Source organism: Sapajus apella, unplaced genomic scaffold, assembly GCF_009761245.1.
Source record: "Sapajus apella isolate SASKATOON/1434 unplaced genomic scaffold, GSC_monkey_1.0 scaffold65, whole genome shotgun sequence".
Classification (NCBI taxonomy): domain Eukaryota; kingdom Metazoa; phylum Chordata; class Mammalia; order Primates; family Cebidae; genus Sapajus; species Sapajus apella.
In genome coordinates this window covers 8,404,867-8,424,918 of record NW_022437005.1, presented here as the reverse complement: position 1 = coordinate 8,424,918, position 20,052 = coordinate 8,404,867, and the positions used below count along the sequence as shown (strand labels likewise).

General features: G+C 50.2%; 1 protein-coding gene and 1 long non-coding RNA gene across 2 annotated transcripts; one reads left to right on the top strand and one right to left on the bottom strand.

Annotated features, from left to right (window-relative positions):
- Positions 1-2,983: 2,983 nt before the first annotated feature.
- PAX1 (paired box 1) lies at positions 2,984-10,145 on the bottom strand. Its single transcript, XM_032248213.1, has 6 exons — positions 10,049-10,145; positions 9,238-9,329; positions 8,169-9,039; positions 6,523-6,665; positions 5,751-5,973; positions 2,984-3,506 (listed from the first exon to the last, which is right to left on the bottom strand). The coding sequence occupies exons 1-6, from the start codon at positions 10,143-10,145 to the stop codon at positions 3,502-3,504; spliced, it is 1,431 nt and encodes a 476-aa protein (XP_032104104.1). The 3' UTR covers positions 2,984-3,501.
- A 1,789-nt stretch (positions 10,146-11,934) lies between these two features.
- Positions 11,935-19,716, top strand: LOC116530151. Its single transcript, XR_004259854.1, has 2 exons — positions 11,935-12,315; positions 19,250-19,716. It is a non-coding gene; the product is annotated as an uncharacterized LOC116530151 (long non-coding RNA).
- Positions 19,717-20,052: the final 336 nt, after the last annotated feature.

Below are 20,052 nucleotides of genomic sequence, written 5' to 3'. Positions count from 1 at the left end.
AAAGAAAAGAAAGAAAGAAAGAAAGAAAGAAAGAAAGAAAGAAAGAAAGAAAGAAAGAAAGAAAGAAGGAAGAAAGAACGAACACGACGGGGATGGGCCAAGAAAAAAGGCTGCGAGCATTGAGAGCATATAGAGAGGAAGACAGAGGAGAAGGGGGAGGAGCGGGGAGCGGGACTGGAGCGGAGGTCGAAGGAAGGAAAAGAGAGTGGAAGGGCTGAGGGAGCGACGGAAGGTCGGGAAAGGCCGGCGGGAAGGGAGGGAAGAAGGAAAAGAGAAAAAGAAGAGAGGGAGAGCGAGAAAGAAAGAGAAGGGAAGGAAAGAGGGAGGCAAGACCGAGACGGACCAGAAACTTGAGGCTGGCAGAGCGAGGGAGGCCACGCCAGAGCGAGGACTGTGAGGAGGGTGCAACAGTCTAAAGCCAAAGTTCAGCGAAGCCTAAAACCCAGGCCAATAAAGGAAGTGTGGTGGGTCCGGCCAGAGGCAGGGCTGGGCCTGGGGGCTGGCAAGGCGTCCCCCCGCGGGCCTGCGCCGGTTCCTGCTCCGCCTGTCCTCGGGTCCTGCCCGCGCCGCTTGCCGGGGCCGCCGCGAACACCTGTGCGCCCGGGTCCGCCTGCCGCTCCCTCCAGGCTGGGGTCCGGGGAGAGCTGCCCCTAGGAGGTCGAGGCCGGGATGGGCAGTCCGTGTAAGCTACTGAGGGCGTTCGGGGCCTTGGTGCCCGGGCTGGGAGGCTTCCTGTCGGCCACTGCGGGAGGAAGCACAGGGGCGTCGGATCACTGCCCAGCGCTGCGCAGGGCTGGGGACGCGCGGACTCTGGACGCCCGCAGAGCCAGGTCGTGCGCGCTCAACCCTCGAAGGCTCTGGAGAGGGAAGCAGAAACTCCGCTCTCCAGAGACTCCAAGCGTCCGTGGGCGGCCGGCCCTCCCTCTCCCGCTTAGGGAGAGACTTGCAAGGAGAGCTTTGGCAAGCGGGGCTCCTCGCAAGGCCATCTGCGAGCACTGACCGCTGGCCAGGTGCAATTCCCGTTGCCCTCCAACCCCCTCACCACCCGCTCAGTAAAAGAAGTGAAGGGTGCAGAGGGCTGGGAAGGTTTCCAGGTCTGATGGAAACTTCCGCGGAAGGAAGCTGAACGCTAACCTCGCACGGCCCCTCCTGCAGACCCTCACCCTCTCCAAACCCGAGGCGAGCGCAAAGGTGCGAGGGGAAGTCAATGCTTTGAGTCCGCTGACACCCGCGGCTCGGAGCTGGCTGTGGGCAGGGGGAAATCGTGCGGGATATGGGCCATCAAAGAGTTCCCTGGAGCGGCCTGGATTCCTCCGAGGTAGGAGGCAGTTGCTCTTAAAGTGAGCGGCAGACTTCGTTGTGCCCTCGAGATTCGGGGATCCAGATGCGCTCACCACTGTGGGCACAGCGCGTCCTGGGGCCTGGGGGCCTCCGGATTAAGTGACAGCGGGCTTGCCAGATCGGGCGGTATTCTGCGCCTTACTCTATTATTTAGGGGTTTGGGAAGGGGCCCAAGTTACGCTACTGGAAGCCAGAAAGTGACGCCACGATTGCTCAAGCCTGTTTTTCCTTACCCAACCTTGGTCCACTCTGCTTCTCCTACACCAGGATCCACAGTTTGTTTATGCCTAAAGGGGTCCATTTTCCACTTTCTTTTTTCCCCCAAGTCCTCTTTTAAAGGGGGAGCTTGGAGCGCCTCGATTTGGAATGAGGGGAACTCTGGATTTTTTTTTTCTCCTACGACTTCTCTCGCCTCAGCCTCAGGCGCAACTTGCTGTGGCGGCGCGGAGCTGAGCCAACCACCTCTGTGCAACACACACACACACACACACACATACACACACACACACACACACACACGGTTTCGTTGAGGTTTTAAAGAGGTCTAAAGACCTTCCCAGGACACAATGGCCCCTCTACTCTTCCCTGGCTCTCCGCGCTTTTTCCTAAACACAGTTATGGCCGCCCAGCCAACAAGTATTCAGACCTTTTCTTTCTACCCTGGACACACACTTCAAAGTGAGGACCTGTTTAGAAAACATCTGAGGAGAAGGAGGTTTCTCAGCCAAGGGATGGTTACCTTAGAGACAAGCAAGAAACTGAACCCATGAAAAATAAACACCCAGGGTGATTGCATCCCACCCTACGGGGGCGAATCCTGCTGTGTTTTTAGCCCTGTCCAAGCCGTTCTTCCTCACAGGGTCACTCCTGCCCTCCATTCCCTCCATAGGACATGGGGCTATGTGGGTGGATATGTCTGGGCACTCTGCGGCTAGAGCCTCGGTCAGGCTCATCTAACTGAGGGGCTAAGAATGGGGAGAGACATTTCATAAATATTCAGTTGCGATTGCAGGGCACTTTGGGACCACTGTTGAGGGGAGGACCGGGTCTGGCAAGGGATCCCCCGGGGCTGGATCAAAAGAGGCTGAGGTTGCCGGCTGCCAGGTGTGACAATGCCAGCGCCCTAGTGCTCCCTAACAAAGTTCACTTTTAGGATCCTCCAAGAACTAATCTCCAGGCAGAGGTAGCTGGAGCAAAGCTGCAAGTTATCTTTAAAAACATCAGCAATGCATTTTCTTTGTGCGTATGCAATATCTTATAGATTTGATTTCCAAACCTTTAGTTATTCCAGAGCTCCACGGGGAGGGATTTAAAACCCTGAGTTTTCGAGGGTCCCTGAAAATGCCCTGTAAATACCAGTTGTCTTGGAGAACATCTGGTGGTGTCTGTCACCTAAGGTTGGAGAAGGGGAGATGGTTGTGCCTGGCTGTGAAAAGACATTTGGATGTGGGTGGAGATTTCTACAATGTCAGCCTCACCAAGTGAAGATTCAGTGAAACTTTTCCTATCCTTCTCAATTCCCAAAAATTAAAGTTTCCTTTCAGGGGGCGAAAACTGTAAATCATACTTTTTGCCTACATAATAGGAAACCCAGACTCAGTACCTTTTAAGAAATAAGAAAAAAAAATAATTATAGCATTAATTAGATAACACAATTAATCAATTAACATTTAATTAAATGTTAAATTTTCAATTTGACATTTGATTAAGCTTCACTTAGGGTAACTGTTAAAATGTTCATTTGTGCTAATTTGGAGGACATATTGATATATATATATCACTGTGTTGTATATATCACTGTGTGTGTGTTCTACGTATGTGTTAGGTGATCAAAGATATTTGTTTTTACTGAGCATTCATTGTATTAAATTGCTTTTCACTACACTGAAGAATTTTTTCTTACTGAAAAGAAATTCTGTAAAAGCTACTCTTACTATTCTTATGAATTGAACAATTAGTGATAGTAAATTGTCCTGCGGGACAAGTTTGTTTGAAAATATTAATTTCTTAGGAACTGATCAGAAAATAAAAGGCAGTGATTCTTATTTATTTATTTATTTGTCTTTTCAAAGATCAGTTGTGTTGGGGAGATAGATCTTTGAAGTCAGCTGTTCTACCAGTGAGGGGTAAAAACCCATAACCCAAGTATGTATGTAATTCTCAGGCTGTAGAAATAGATAGATAATGAATAATTATTTTTGTATTCCTGTTTGAACACAAATAATTGCACGCCAGCTTGAGCAATCGTTAATAGTGTTCCCGAGTTATCTGATTATCCTTTATTAGAAACTTTAAAGAACTTGGAGGACCACAAAATTAAGTTAATTTAATAACTCGAGTAACAAACTATTGATGTAGTTTTTGAAAACAGGTGGGATATTACATAATAGAAAGCCAATAAAATGGTAAAAAAAGGACTTAAATGCCAGCACCATTCAATGGCTCTGTATTTCTGAAAAGGAAAGTGTCTTCTAAAGAAAATCAATCATCAGTGAGGCTAAATGTTGAAATCAGCTTCCCCACCACTTCCACCTCAAATTAATGAGAGGTAGTTTACAAGTAGAAACTGTGTGCGTTACCTTCAGGTTGTTACCTGCACTTCATAATTTGTGTCTAATGTAGAGTTTAAAAAGCCTCCAGGGCAAAGTGGCTCTATTGGAAAACAAATGCATTCCTCTGAAGACTGTGGGTCTTTTTTCTAAGTCTTCCTTCTCCTTAGGATGAACCCAGGGAAATATTTCAAATCTGTGGTTATACTTTTTTAATTCAAAAGAACCTGCTTATTTAAGTGATTTGTGTAATATGGTCCATTCCATTTTGATTTTGATTTCAACAGATAACCTCAGTTGTTGAGAAAACAAGTTGATTGCAGGCGGAAGATGAGTGAAGCGCTCATCTGCGACCCCTTGGCTGTCCTTAAAAGTAAAGCTTATAGTTCTGACTCTCAACTTTTAACATTTCCTTCATTTAGATTTTTCTATAAATGAGCAAGTGATAGTATCCTATTATTTAAATTAAATTTAAAGTTTAAAAGAGCTCTAATTCTCAATTTTTATAACTTTTCTTTACTTGGATTTGTCTATAACCAGGCAAGTGAACATTGTCCTCATATCCCAGTAGATCTGTGCTCTAGGAAAGGTGGAAAACACTTTTTCTAAAGTATTTCTCTTCCTCCATTTCACTGTTGTGGATGGCCTCTTAATTTCCTTCCTGCCCCCCACTCTCCCCCATACCCAATCCCCAGAGCACACCCTCCTGTGCTCAAGACTACTTGGAAAAAGCACTTTTTGAGGGGCAGCACCAAGGAGGATGCCCCTCCAGTCCCCTGCCTGCCCACTGCCACCTGCCACTACATTCACCTCTCTCCCAGTCCTGGGTAGGTGGAGGCAAAGGAGCTAGTAAAAATCTTTTAATAATCTGGGAACACCACGCTGTCCCCCAGGTTTGTGCTTAGTCCCTTTCTATGCTGGGACTGAGACGCCCGGGGGTGACCCTTTCCTCTCCCAGGTTGGTTGAAGTTGCAAATTTCTATTGCTCAGAGCCTGAGACCCGTCAAGTTTGAAATTAGCAAATCAAGTCATCCCTTTTAACAACAAAGAAAGTGAAGACTCAAGGGCTGGAGAGCTTTTCCTAAGTTAAAGGAAAAACTGGAACCCTCCTGGGCAGTGTGAAGAGATGCTTCTCACACTGCTGTCAATGAAATACCTAAAATCTGTTCCGTGACTTTTCAGGAGGTGGACTTATGGAAGAGGAGGAAGAGGAGGAAGCAGAAAAGGAGACAAGACGCCCAGCCATATTTTCCACAGAAAGAGAGACCCCCAACCACAGGAAGCTCCTGAGCCTGGAGTAAAGGACACTGGTTCACATGTCCTCCACTTCCCCACAGTGTGTATTTAAGAAAAAGAATCCAAGGGCCCTTTTCTTTTCTGTAAGGAATCTGGAAGAAACAGATGGGCAGTGGGGCAGAGACAGAAAGGGTCCTAGGATTGAGGTCAGGGCCGCTAGCAAGCAATCTCATCGAACGGGCTCAGGTGTCAAGACAGGTCCACAGGAAGGTGAGCCTGGAGGGTGCCTGCTAGACGAGTTTCTAGATGGAGAAACTCGGAGAAGGAGGAATTTGCTCGAAGGTGTCAGAACTGGATCCAAACCCAGGAGTCCTGTGTGCCAGAAGAACTCCCAGGGGACAGTCTTGGGGCCAGCCTCTCTCAACCTCGGGTACCTTTACAGGGACACCTGTCAGAACTAATCCGCTCCAAGAAGCCACAGGCTCCACGGCTAACCCAGAGGAAGGGTTTCTGCCCAGGACCCACCTCTTCCCCATTGCTTTCCCTTTTCCCAGGCTCACACCCCTCCCAGTACCCTTCCTAACCCTTCCGGCATCCATCTGACCCCCTCCCTGCGCTCCTCACCTTCACGGCTGGGATGCTTGAAGGTCATAGCTGCCGCGAGTTCCCCGCCGTGCACGGCTACACCGGCTCCGGGGGGCGCCAGAGGAGGGCCCTGCGCCGGCGGCCACGGCGGGCCCGGGGCGAGGTAGCCGCCGCCTGGGGCGCTGTACACGCCGTGCTGGTTGGAGGGCGGGTAGGCGCAGGCGGGGAGGAAGCCGCCCACGGCCGAGAGGGTGGAAGCCGACTGTGGGTATAGAAAGGGACGGTCAGCAAGCAGCAGAAAATCCAGCCTTCTCTAGCGCACGCACGCCTTCACTGAGATGGGGGTTCTCATTCCCCTCTCCCCACGCCCCGCACTCACTCCCAACCCCATTCGTTAACTCCACGTGAGACCTGGCCTCTAAATTTCCTAGTAAGGACTCTTTGGCAAAGCGATTTCTAAGAATTCACTCAAATTGTTACAAATAACAATTCGAAGGGGTCATGGTATTCACATTGGGACTTAGAGAAAAAAGGTCCTTGATCTGTGGTCTGGAGTTCCAGCATTTTTAGCAAAAGTATCTTGGCACAGGCCAGTCAACCCGTCGAAAGTCAGACTCCCCCAAACTAGAGCGCTTAAGGACAGAACAGAAATATACCTCGAGAAGACGCTTTCTGGCCGGGCCGCCAAATGCAACCATCTGCCTGCCTGGAAGAATTTTGCCTTTTCTTTCTTTCTCCCTCTTTTTCCCCACTTCCCCAAACCTTCTGCTTCTCTACTTAAGATCACCTCCCTCACCTGCCTCTTGGTTACCTGAGTGTATTTAATATCTGCCTCTAAAGCAGGTTTCTCCAGTCCATTCACTGCGGGGGTGGTCGGGAAGGCCGGGCGGTTCACGCTGGCCCAGTCTTCCATCTTGGGAGAGTAAGTGGCGCCTTCGCTCCCAGCCAGAGCCCCTGCAGGGAACACAGCACGGATTAGAAGGTACCTCCGAATCTGACCTGGGCATACATGTGGCCAACCACCCAGCTTGTATCTGAAGGCGCGGCCAGGGGTCCCACAACACCTGTAGATGGCCTGACACTCGGCCAGGAGGCAGAGGGCGGCAGGGACTAGGATGTTCACCACTCCTGGCGGGGCAGAGGAAAGGCAGCCAGGCCTGCTGCCCCCTCCTCCTGGCCTTCAACCAATTTCCCACCAACGGGAGGCTGCTGCTGGGTCAAGGGATGGACAGACTTGACCAAAGCGGGCGCTGCATTGTGCACACACGGCTCCCAGAAATTTCCAAGTTCAAATCTGTGCAACCTCATGAAAATTGCATGGATGTCTCAACATCTGCACAAGCATCTGAAGTGCAGGGAGCTGCTTCTACAGAACTGCCGCTGGAAATGCCCAGGGTTTCCCAAAAGAACCGTCAATCTTGTGGCCCTCAGGAGTCAGATGGAAGCACTCAGCTGCTCTCCAGGCCCTTGTGTGTGCCTGGAACCAAAGGAAAGCTCCAGATCTGTGTGCAGGCTTGCCTCCCCACCAGATGCCCACTGCCATGCCATGGGAAGCTTTGGTCTCAACGTGCTGCTCGGACTGGGTCAGAGCTACCAGGAGATACAAATCCAGCGCAAGGCCACAGAAGCGCCGCTGCTGCTGGAGCTGAGCATTCACAGTTTATGTCCAGCCACTGCGCTTTCCTCCTGGGCTACCATGAATTTTGCTCCTTACCTTCCTCCTGAGTCTGCTCACCTAGGATTGATTATGCCATTCTCTGGCCAGCTGCTGGCAGCTGGGGACCTTGCAAGGAAATCCAGACTGGATTCTGGCCGGATTCTTTCCCAGCCAGGCATCAAGGTTGTTCCAAGCCTCCCCACCTTCCCCATCTTCCTTGTCACCCACTTGACCAACAGCTTGTTGAGTTATAAGTGCAGGGAAAGGGCAAACCTTGTGAGGGTGGCTGCAGCCCCAGCAGCCATCACCCCAAACTCCAGGACCTGCAAAGCCACAGGGTCTTCAAGATGTCGGTCACTCAACCGACCACAAGACCCCTTTTCCTTTAGCTCAGAAGAACCGCTGGGCCTGGGAGTGGGGGCAGAACCCTTGGGAAATCCTGAAGGATTCTGAGAGCTAAAGAAAGGGTCTCAGAATTGCCTGAGTGGGTTTTTTTTCTTAGATCTAGCATTAGGAGTTTGCATACTTTTTGCAAGAATGAAAAAGCGCAACTTCAGGCCTCCAAATTTGTGGTCGGCAATTGCTCTTCCATTTGGGAAATATTTTCCATATTTGTCATAAAAAGTTCAAGATGTCCGAGGTCTCTTACAGAAGGACCCCAGCCTCCCTGGCCAGTGTGGAGCCCTCCCCTGAGCCAGAACTGGTCCCGAGAGGAGAGTGAGTGTGAGTCCTCTCCTGCAAGCCTGCCCACCCCAGGTTCTGCCCCTTAATAGAAGGCTACGGAGGCCGCCACGACTGACCTGTTTGCTCCATAAACGTCCGGATGCCCAGGATGTTGCTCACCGAGTGTGCCGAGGGCCATGAGCGCGGGATGCTGACGTGGCCCGCCGTGCCCGGGACCCCAGGGTGGCTGCCCATCTTGGTGCCCGTGGGTGACACGGGACTGGGGTAGGGGTACTGGTAGATGTGGTTGTAGGGCAGCGTAGGCTGCGACGGCGGCTGCTTACTTGCCTCGTACGGTCCAGGCTGCGCCAGGCTGCCGATCTTGTTGCGCAGGATGCGGCTGATGGAGCTCACCGAGGGCACATTGTACTTGTCACAGACGCCGTCGGCCAGCAGCCGGTCTCGGATCTCCCAGGCAAAGATGCCAGGGTCTCCCTGCTTGTAGTCCCGGATGTGCTTGACCACGTTGGGAGTGGTGACTCGGGGTTTACTGCCCCCAATGGCCCCAGGCAGGATGGAGCCCGTCTCGTTGTAGCGAGCCAGGATCTTGCTCACGCAGCCGTGGGATACGCGGAGCTGCCGACTGATGTCACAGGGTCGGATGCCGAGCTGCGCCAGCTCCACAATGCGCAAGCGGATGGCGTTGGGCAGGGGGCGGCCATTGACGAACACACCGCCCAGCTGGTTCACCTCGCCGTAGGTCTGCTCTACGGATGCGCCCGAGAAAAGTGAGCAGGAAGGGGAGAAAACACCCGGCGGGTTAGCCAACGGTCCCCACGCGGGGCGAGGGACTGCACCCAGGCGCACTTCCAAAGGTGACCTGTGGGTCCCCAGACAACTTGGAGTCCAAGGGCAAACTGCCTGGGTCCGCCTCCGAATGGGCGAGGGCGTGGAGGAGCCGCTGAGTGGAGCACGGCGCGTTGTAGCCCTCCGTGCCCTTTCGAACTTCTAACGCGTCTACTTGGAACACTCCCTTCCCAGACTAGCTCAAACTGCCCCCTAAAGGCTGGGGACCCGAGGAGAACAGAGCTCATCCAGGACCCAGGACTGGGTCGCCCAGGGAAAGCGGAGGAGAGGAAAGGGAGGCGCGGGGACCCGACCCACCTCATCTGCCCTCCCGCGCCCTGCCTGTCGCCCGCCCCTTACCCATAGCGCGCGGGCCAGCCAGCTGCCTGGCGCCGGGGTGGCCCGGGCTGGGCCCGGCGCAGTCCGGGAGAGCTCGGGCGCCGCCGCCGCCGCTGGAGAGGCATAGAGGGAGGGCGCGCGAGAGCCGAGAGCCGCGGCGGCCCGGCCGCGGGCTGGAGAGGCGCTGAGTGCGGCCGCCTAGCGCGCCGCCGCCCGCTCCAGGGCCTGCCGCCGCCGCTGCCACCCTCTCCCAGGACACTCTCCACGCCCGCGACCCCAGGCCCAGATTGAACTTCATCCGATTGGGAGAAATTCGTCTGACCGGGAGGCTGCAGCGTGTGGGAATCAATTTGACGTGTCCTCCACGTCAATCTCGGCAGTCACGCCGGAGACGCGCGAGTTGGCAGCTCATTGGTTCCCGTCACTGAGCCCCGGCGCCCCCCTCCCCGCCCTGAAACCCTACCCCCTCCTTCTGTCTTCCCCCCTCGGCCTTTCTCCACCCCCTCCCCACCCACCCTTCTACACACACACACACACACACACACACACACACACACACACTTTCCAAGCCCAGCTGGGCCTGGGACCTTCCACTGCTCCGAGCCCCTTGCAGCCCCCTCCTTCCTCTGGCTTTACGAATGATGGAGAAGTCATCTCCAATTGATGAGTGTGTTAGTACTAGTACTGGTTTTCATTTGGATTTTAGTTTTATTTCCACCACCATTAATAATAAGACAGAGAATAAAAGTTGATCGTGGCAAGGTGTTTAGGGTGTGGCTGCCTCTACCTCCCCACTCCCTGGGTAACGGCTGGGGAAGAGTGGGATCAGTACCCCAGCTGGCTGGGGGTGTCAAGGTGAGCGTCCAGCGCTGTGCAGGGCGCCTGGCAGGAAGGTACAAGGCGGTGTGCCGTGAAACTGATTCCTGCATGTCCCATTCCTGGCCAGGTTCTCAATCGTTCTCTCAGGAAATTTTCACAATGTTTATAGCCAACCACTCTTGAAATAGTGGGGGTGATTTTGGCGACGCGAGAGGGGTACAGTCCAGATCCTGTCTCCTACAGCCAGGCCCAGCCACCAGAACTCATTCCTCTCCAAGAGGTGATACAGGGGCAGGAGGCAAAAGGATTCGCCTGCTGCTACCAGGCTCAGAGATCCGGCGCCCTCCAGACCCCTAGCGAGACCGGCGGGAGACCAACTGCATAGTTCCAGCTCTAGGTCTGAAGGACAAGTTCTTTTCTCCCTGATGTTGGAATCCCTCACCACTCTATCCCAGGTGGACTGGCCAGGTCTTTCTCCCTGCACCTGCAGCTTCGGGAAGTCTCTGTTAAACTACAGAATTATCTTTTCTCCTTCATTTAAATGAGGTTTTACTCAGCCCTGAATTCTTTGCCCCTGAGATTGAACATCAACCCATTTCTCTGTTTCTACCCTGCACCAAAACAGTTCTGAACTCCCCAACCTGTGCAGCTAACCGTGCCCCAGAGCCATGAGGGGAGGGCCAAGGCGCTGAGGTTTTGAACCTGAACTCATTTGAGGGGATCAGGAACTGAGAATTCTGAGGTTGTGGCCAGTAAGCACCAAAGGAATTGGGCTGAATGTACTGGACAAGGAAGAGGGCATAGGGGAGAGAGCGGGAACAGACAAGGTTTCTGAGACTTAGCGCTCCTAGAGAAGCGAGAACCCCCTTTCCCCACCTCCTGCCCAGCCTAAGGGTCTAGCTCTCCTGAGCTGCTCAGAGTTGAGTATGGCGCCAGCGCCGTGACCCTGGCTGAGGCGCACATGGACCCGATCAGCGCAGCCTGGAGAGCCATGGCTGCGGAGGCCCTGACCCGTTTCCCTCCGCTGCGGGGCCAGACAGCATCCCAGCTCCTAATCCACCTGTCTAAATGTATCTGTTAGGAGAGCCTGAATCATAAATCCTGGGCTCTCTAGAGAAAGCACACGGTGTCCGGGGGTGGGGGGGTGGGCTGGGGCTGGGGCCGGGGCCACAGGCAACAATTACCCCTGAGAAAAGAAAAACCAGGTTTAAAAGAAGTGAACTCTTCCTCTCCGGCGGCATGAATACAGTACAGTCTCTGGTTCTGGCAGCCTCTGGGAGGTCGTGGAGACCTGCAGGAGGTTTGAGGTTCAGTGCACTGGCCGGCGAGTGTGAGAGTGAGGGCGGGAAGTGTCCACGACAGCGCAGGTTTGGAATATGGAACTGGTAAAGCGAATGGTTTGGATTTGGATTAAGGTGGGCACGCCTAAGCCAGGAGTTCCGCGAAGGCACCCGAGAGAGGACTAAGCACGCACAGTATTCCGGGCTGGGAGTGCGGGGTGCAGGGAGTGGGGACGCACCCTGCCCAGTGCTCTCCAGATATTGCGGAATCTGCTAGCTTCTAATCTAGACTTTCGTCGGGCGCGAGATACCAAGAAAGGTTGATTTCCAAACCTTCGAGTCTCTGAGATAAAGAAACGCAACATCCCTGCCTCAATCCAGCGCATACCGGTGATCCGGAAAAGCAGCTGAAGCCACTTCTTCCCGCTGTAGATGAGGAATCAACAGGCTCACTCAAATTAGAGGAAATGAAGCTGGTCGTGATGCCGGCTGGTTCACCCAACTACCCCTTCAGGAAAACGTCCACTCCACCTCGGCTGGAGAGCTTGGAAAAGTGTTACGGAGTCGCAGCTCAGGACAAACCCCCCACACACACCCCACCGTCCCCGGGAAGTCCGCGGGTGGCTGGGGGAGACTGTAGAGGAGTGAGTTTGGGGATTGCGCACGCTGAGAGGGGGTGGTTCTCTGGGGTAGCAGAGTCAGCGGGCCCTCGACTCAGTCCCGGCCCCTTTCCCGCAGCCAGCCGTGAGCGATCGGAACCACACAGCCCTAGCTGCAGCCTTCTGCACGGTCGGGCAGATAGAAAACCTTACAGTTTGTCGCCCCCTGTCGTCCCCCGGCCGGGCTCCGCGGGTTCCCGAGCGGCAGGCTAGGCTGGGGAGAGGTGGCCCTAAGGTGAGATTGCAGAAAGAAAAGAAACGTCTCTCGCACGTCCCAGGGAGGCAGCTTAGCCCTCTCCACGGCCCGGGGACAGCTTCTAGCCAGCTCTGAGCGCACAGAGGTAAAGAACTCGCGGATTCTGCTTTTTTGTTTGGCTGGGTTTGGCACCGTATTTCAGCTTGCTCTGGGCGCAGAGGGCAACAATGTGCCGCTTCCACGGTCGCGGGAGCCGGTTAGCTGAGGGCGCACTCAGGAACCTGGGGCAAAACTCCTCTGCCTGGGGCTACACTCCTACCCGGGCAGAGGATGGATTTGAGGGTAACCTAGCGGCCTTGGGCCTTCGCCCAGTTTTCCGAAGGCGGGGAAATAAAGAGAGGCGAGCTCTATACGGAAAGCGGGAGTCAAAAAGAAGGCGCGAAGAAGTGCCCTGCCCTTCTGGGGCCTGGGGGTTGGCAGCAAAGGGAGTTACTGGTGAGTACTCCCTTGCTACAGGCCACCTGAGTCGTGAATTCAGCATCTGAAAGTTGACACTGCTGAACAGCCAGGGGTTCTGTGACAGGGCCGCTCTTGGAGCTACAGCAGCCCCTACTTCACGTCTCCTGTGTCGCTTTGACTTTTGGTGGGTTTGTTTCGGGGAGTTAAAACGAGCAACAGGACGGGATGCTCCGGGGCGCAGGTATTTCAAGGTCTCCAGGAAAAAGTTTAAAAAGCTGATAGAAGCCCAACTTGGGCATGCAAGTGCGCATTTTGGTTCTTGCGGGAAGTAGCAGAGGGCAGAAAACACAGGTGGCACTCCCCGAGGGCCCTGGCCAGGCTTGGGCCTAAGGACTAAGGACGAACGCTGGTACCCACCAGCAGCAGCCCGCAGGGGCCGCAGGACAGGGATCCAGGGTCTTCTTCCTCAGGACGTCCTAGCCTCAGGCCTTAACAGATCCGCTTTTGCTCCCGCGTGAGTCCTGGCTCGGCTCAGGACCTTCGCTTTTGCTGTGTTTTTAAGATCACTGAGCCATGAGTCCTGTGGTTCAAAACCAAAGTCAAACTGAGTCTCTTAATTTTCTTAAATTTGCTTTTGGAAAAAAAAAAAAAAAACAGCTCGGGCTACAAACGCGATTTATGCGTCAGGTTATAGTACCACGCCCCTACTACACATGCCCACGGTTTTTCAAAAAAAAAAAAAAAAAAAAAAAATCCACCACACCACATTTAAAAATAATAGATAATTGACGAAAAGAGAAATGGCGAACAGCTAGCTGCAAAGAAACTATGGGAAGAAGAGCTGAGCCAGATCGGGGAGCTGCAAACCCTTGGGGGGAACGCGAACAACTAACACACCAAAAACTGGCTTGTGCAACAAAGCAACAAAACTCCTCCGGGAGTGACTGCGGTGGTGGCAGGAGGGGGGCGAGGAAGGGGAGAGGAAGACTGGGTTCTGAATCGGCGCCTGTGAGCGCTGCCGTGGAGCGCGGGGTCAGCGTGTCCTCCCTCCAGTGTGGACCCTCAAGGATGAGGTGGGGAGTGCGTTGGGCACTGAACCTGCCTCTCCTGACTGGGACACACAGGCTCTCCAGACCCTAAATGGAAGGGTTTGTTGAGGACCCTGCCAACTGGCATTAAAACAGAGCCCCCAAGAGCGAGAAATAACGTGCTTGGCCTCGCGGACCCATTCCCGCGGCTTATTTTCATTTGGCTTGCTGCTGACCAACGTGGTCTGAAAGTTGGTTCTTTGCCTAGGCGTGCATGATGTTCGCCACCCTGGAAATGTTTATTATCGAAAGTGAGTCAGGTCAGCCGGAGTAGTTGGAGCACCGGTTCCGCTGACCCTGGCCTCTATCAGCGAATAATGTCCTTGAAAAATCCGTGGTGAGAGAAGGCAGGAAAACTTTTTTCGTTTTCCTAAAATGAAATGAATAAACAAGAATAGGTGAACATTTTCGGTGTGATTAACAAAACAGTGGAAGACCAGGGCTCCTCAAAAATGTTCAGAGATGTAAGAAAACAGCAAACTAGAAAACAGATTTGCTGTGAAACCCGCACTAGAAATAAATAGGGGGGAATTGTGTCTTGCCAACGAAGATCTAAGTTATTTTCTACCCTGCAATGCAGGGATCTACTACATTAATAACGTTCATTTTGGAGTAGAAACATTTTAAACGTGGCATTTAGCTGATAAAAATAAACTACAGAGGGTTGGTGCCCTTTGTAGAAAGAAATGGTTTCTAGAGCCTTCAGGAGGATCTGGCATTCTTGCCCTTCTTGGGTGTACATCCTCACTAGCCCCAAATCGAGTTCTGCAGATTGCTAGTATGTCTCTCTCCTTTCCCTGGCAATCAGCAGGTCAAATAAGCCTTAATTTCCTCATATAAAATGACCTCTACTCTGCAATTAGATCTTATTTAATTTCATTTCATCGACATGAATGCCTGCAGAAGTTTCCAAACATGGGTCGAAATTCCACCTTTGCAGTGAGCACTCAAAAATGTTTAGATGACAGTATTAAGTGTAAGCATCACTGTTAAAATAGAAATATTTGGGAAAATTGAAATGTCCATGGAGCATATCTCCTGGGTATTTGGAAAAGGGGAGATCTAAGAATAGCCACAGGGGTAAAAAACATAGAAATGGCATTTGCGAAGGGACCTGAAAGGGTGGTGGTGTAAATGCCTGCAGGATGACTCGCAAAGGCAGCAGTAGCGAGGGTCTCCTGCTGTCTAGAGGATAACCCTGTAAATCTGACTAGCTCAGCTGCAAATATTGACATGTGGGAGACATCCACACTGGCCCAGCCTAATTGGAACCAGCTTGAAGTGTGTTGCCCTTGAATGCAAGGGCAATGCTTTGGAAATTCTGTTCCTACATGGTAATAGAACCTGAATAATGGGCAAGGAAGCTGAAGAACCCAAGTGCAGCCCTTTATCATGATTAAAGGCAACGTCCAGCCAGTCCTTGTTTGCCTGGATTTGTCTGGCTTCTTATTAAAGATTAGTCCTATCCAATCTTCCGCAGACACACACACATACACACACACACACTTCAAGCCCTGAAAATGGGGTAGTTAGAAGGTTTGCACAAAGGAACGCTAACACCTGCAGGTGGACAGTCTCTAGATACTCTTCCTGTAAACTGACAGTGAAGCCAAAGTGCTGCCCCCCTCTTCAGTTATGCATTTCTTCCGTGATTAAAATTACGATTAGAATTAGATGTTAAAGATTTTATTTTTTATATCCAGCATACAATTTAGAAACACCACTATTTTGGAATAAAGTCTTTGTTACAGGGCTGTGTCAACTCAGAAGTCTTGAAGTCCTCTGTAATTGAATATTCTCATCAAAGTAGGATCTCCTTCATGTTCATTTAATTTCTCATAAGTATATCACTGTTGCTTCTACCCACCGCAGCATAAATCATTTTCCTTGCCAGAAATCAAGTATCTTTTATAATGGGCTTTCTTTAAGGCACAAATGGATAATTTTTACTGTCTGCCTAGCCAATCACTTTTAACTAATTATTGTTCTATATATTTTTGTCTCTAATTGCTACGACATCCCAATGCTTGCTACATATACATACATACATACACACACACACACACACACACTCACACACACACACACACACACTCACACACACACACACACACACACACACGTATATATATAATATGTCCACAGCTTGGTGATGGTTTTAATTTTCTTCCCCTTCCCCTTTGTGTATGGGCTATGAAGTTTTATTGAAGACCCGTAATGCCTCCGGTTTTGATTTAATGTTTTGGAGTTTGTGATCTCATTGCCTGGCATGGAAAATATTAGGCAGGGTCTGCAGATTGTATGCAGGAAAAGACCCGCATCACCACCGTGGGGTGAGTGCTTCTTCCCAGTCTGCAACAAGCCGACTGAACTGCCGTTTAGAGTCGATGTTCGATGTTCGGTTTTGTGCTGTCGAATAGTCACCACTTCAACCAGTCCTGCTTTTGCAAAGGGTTTTTAAGAAACAACGAATCTCAACTGGTGCTGCATATTGGAATCACTGGAGGGAGCCTTAGAAGGTCCTGATGCCCGGACATCATCCCCAGATATTCCGGTGGAATTTGTCTGGGCTGTGGCCTGGGCACTGGGATTTTTAAGAGCTGCCCTGGTGATTCTAATGAGCATTAAAGTTTGAGAATCTCTGCTTTAGGGGAAACTGGGAAGAGAAGGGCAGGTATAACATGATACTTCTTGCTTCACAAGTGTTTTCCTGGATGCCGGAGGAAAGGCTGGCAACTCACTGGCCTCACCTCTGTGAACACCTTACAGTGGCTCGTGAAAACATATTTAAATTCATGTCTAAAACAGCGTTCCTGGGTATTTTCACACTGTGTCACTTTGACCCCTCCTGGAAACAGCTGAAAAGGGAGAACACTGCCTTCCCGATCTGGGTTGGTTGCCTAAGGTTTGTCGTCTTTAAAGATTTCTTTGTCTTCCTGCCCTCACACAGGTGACCCCAGCATGCTGCTTGGGCGTAACATCTGTACAGCTTCACTGCACAGTAAGCTGGCGGGGATGAGGGGAGGTAGAGAGTCAGTGACCTAGCCACTCAGGCTGGCAGATCAACTTTGGGAGAGGTGGCAGTGAATCATAAATGCTACCCAATGAGGGAGTCAGAATGATTTCATTGTCCGAAGAGGCGGGAGTTGAACTCAACTCTTAGCACTGTTAAATAACACTGTTAAATTGGTAGATATGTAAGGTCACAGGGCAATCATAACCCTCAAGCTTCTGATGCCATCCAAGAAATACGGGATCTTCTGAAGGGCTCAGCTTAGTTTGTATCTTTACGACTAGTGTGGTTGTTAACATTATTTCATTGACATGCAGGCTGGAATGGGGGTGACTTGCACGCTGGCTAGGGGACTATTGTGTTGCAGATCTGAGCGTTGCTTTTATCCCGGCCCAGACTTGCAGTCTTGGTAGAACACCTCAGTTATCCGCTTCCAAGTCTCAAACATCAAGTAAAAGAAAATTCTTTTTTATTTTCACTAGCCTTACCTTGGTCGTAAATTTAAAATCTAAACTGCTTTATTTGATTTGCTTTTTATTGTTTTGTAAGCATATGCATATTCTAAAATACAAAACTCATTTCATGTTTCAAACAAGTTCCAAAAAAAATCAGGAGGTAACTGCATCACTGTAGACCTTTATGTCCTCAAAAGGTACATAAAAGTACAGTGTTGTATGCAATGGTTTTTCAGATTCTTTTTAGCTATAAAATGGTGTTACTAAGTCACTATTCAGACTGAAAGAACAAATCCGCAAATTATTGAGGGGCTTTGGGTCTTGTTTATTTTTTAAAATCTTGCATGGACATCTCTTGAGAAGATCTTGAAATGCATATTTTAGAAACCTCATCAGTTTTTTTTAACTATCTTGTAAAAAATTCTTTATATTCATCTACTTTAATAAAATTGCACTATACGATGATGTTAAAATAATTTAAAGGTACATGAAAATTAATAATAGCAATAGCAGAAACTAAAATGTCCTGAAAGTGACATTTAATGTTTGGTATTTCTCAGCAACACCCAGAAACTTAAGGGTTATAGGGTTACAGGAAATGCAGTAACAGCTGCTGAATGAGGGTGCAGGACTGTAGATTTTATGAACGGGTATGCTGAGAAAATGAGTTTTGACAAGGTTTCTAGGCATTCCAACATTGGAAAAGTGGATAACTGAAATAATATCCGTCAGGCTGGGAAGTGTTCCACATTTGGAATATTGCTTCATGACAGGCCAACAAGGCAAGAGGTTTGCTCCCCTGTAATGGGTACCCTATAACAGTACTGTCCATTTCATTTTGCATTATAACGCTTCTGGGTGAGCCCCAATGCTGTGTGGTTTAATCTCTGTTATGCAATTTTGTAATCCAACATATAGCCCAGTTCGTTCTGCAAGGGGCTGGTCATTTCATGTGTGGGGCATGTGTTCATGTTTGCGATGTCAGCCAACTGATTTGGGCAGAGCAAATCAGGCACTTTCAACTTAATTTCTCTTTAAACTGAGGTGTAGGTAACTGTGGAAGAGGAGCTGTGGCATTGGCTGGGGCTTGGCATTAAGCAGAACTTTAATTTGGACGAATGGCTTTAGGCCAGATTTGATGGCATTTTATTATGACTCAGGCTTGAAAAGTCAGGCTTCCTCTGCCGTTTTAGGCTGTACTCACCTGCCCTTTATTACAGAGGGAGTGGGGACTTAATTGATGACCCTCTGTTCTCATTGTGCCTTCAGAGCCTCTTTGCAGCTCTAGTATTTCGGCTGCTAGAAAGCTTGAAGAAATTAATGACCAGACACAATTAGAGCTTGTGTGTGTGTGTGTGTGCGTGTGTGTGTGTATTTCATTGTCAAGTAAGCACACAGAGGGTCTACACATTCTCTTTAAGGCTCAGTATTTATAGGTCAAAAAAATGCATATGCACCTCAAACTCAGAAAATCATCTAGCTACAGAAAAGCACAGTATTGACAAATCCAGGCATTTTTTTTTTAGCTCAAAAGTCCACAGGCTGAAATCTGGGTTCCGGACTCCATCTCCTGAGACCCAATCTCATGAATCTCATGGACCTCAGTGTGCTCATCTATAGGATAGGGTTTTGGCCAGGGCCAAATGACCTAACCACAGAAAACACTTGATGACAGGAGATGCTGAATCACTGGCCATTATTCTCATTATACTATTTTTCTATACTATTTTTTTAATAGAGACAAGGTTTTGCTCTGTCAGGCAGGATGAAGTGCAGTAGCACAAACAGCTCACTATAACCTCAACCTCCCAGGCTCAAGCGATCCTCCCACCTCAGCCTCCTGAGAAGCTAGGACTACAGGTGCATGCCACCACATGTGGCTAATTGCTTTTTATTTTTTGTCTCGCTATGCTGCCCAGGCCAGTCTTGAACTCCTGGCCTCAAGAAATCCTCCTGCCTCAGCCTCTCAAAGTGCTGGGATTATAGGTATGAGCCATTATGCCCTGCTTATTTTTTTTATACTTTAAAAAAACTAATACATTTTCATTTGTGTCTCTTTTATAGGACACCTGTTGAACATGCAGTGGATGATTTGCCAATAGAAATATTTATAAATCAAGCCATCTTAAATTGTGTCTCGAGGAGAAAACAGCCTTATTTTTCTGAGTCTCCATTTGTTTGCCACGTTCTTCCCTGATCTGAAAGCACTTCACAGGGCTGGGTTCAAGACCCTGAAGTGACGCTCCGTGGGGAGACAGGATCAGCAGCGTCTATTGCCAATAGAAGATGAGTGATGGAGGTGGTAAGTGACAGCTATATGCTCTCCAGTTTCAGGAAGCCGAGGAAGATGGCAATCCACAGCTGGCCTGCAATTTTCCTGTGGCATGGGAGAGCTATGGTTCTTCCTGAGGTCCGATCCTCTTGAAATGCTGGGCCCTACACTAAACAGGAATCACCGGCTTGTTCTGGCTAAACCCACTGTAACATCAAGCTCTTCCTTTGTCAGAAAGAAGAATATCTTTTACTTCTGTGTTTACTTTCATGCTTTTTTGTCTTGAGTGTGGTTTTTCCCCTTCCTTGTTTGCCTTCTGAACGTGTTCTTTCACCAGGAGCTCCCTCAGGGAACGGGCCCAGTCCCTCGCAAATCAAGCCTGGGCTTGGGGTTCAGGGACTGACTCTCTGAGCAGGCCCCTGCTTGTGACAAGGGTTCCTGACTAAGGAACAGTGAGACTTGACTCTTCCTTTTATCCCAAATTACGATTTTTTAAAGAATTCATGCTGCTCCTGGGTTCCCCACATCTAAAGCCTTTCCCCATTCCCTGAAGTGCCTGACATCTAAGATTTTGGTGAAGTGACATCTTCTATTA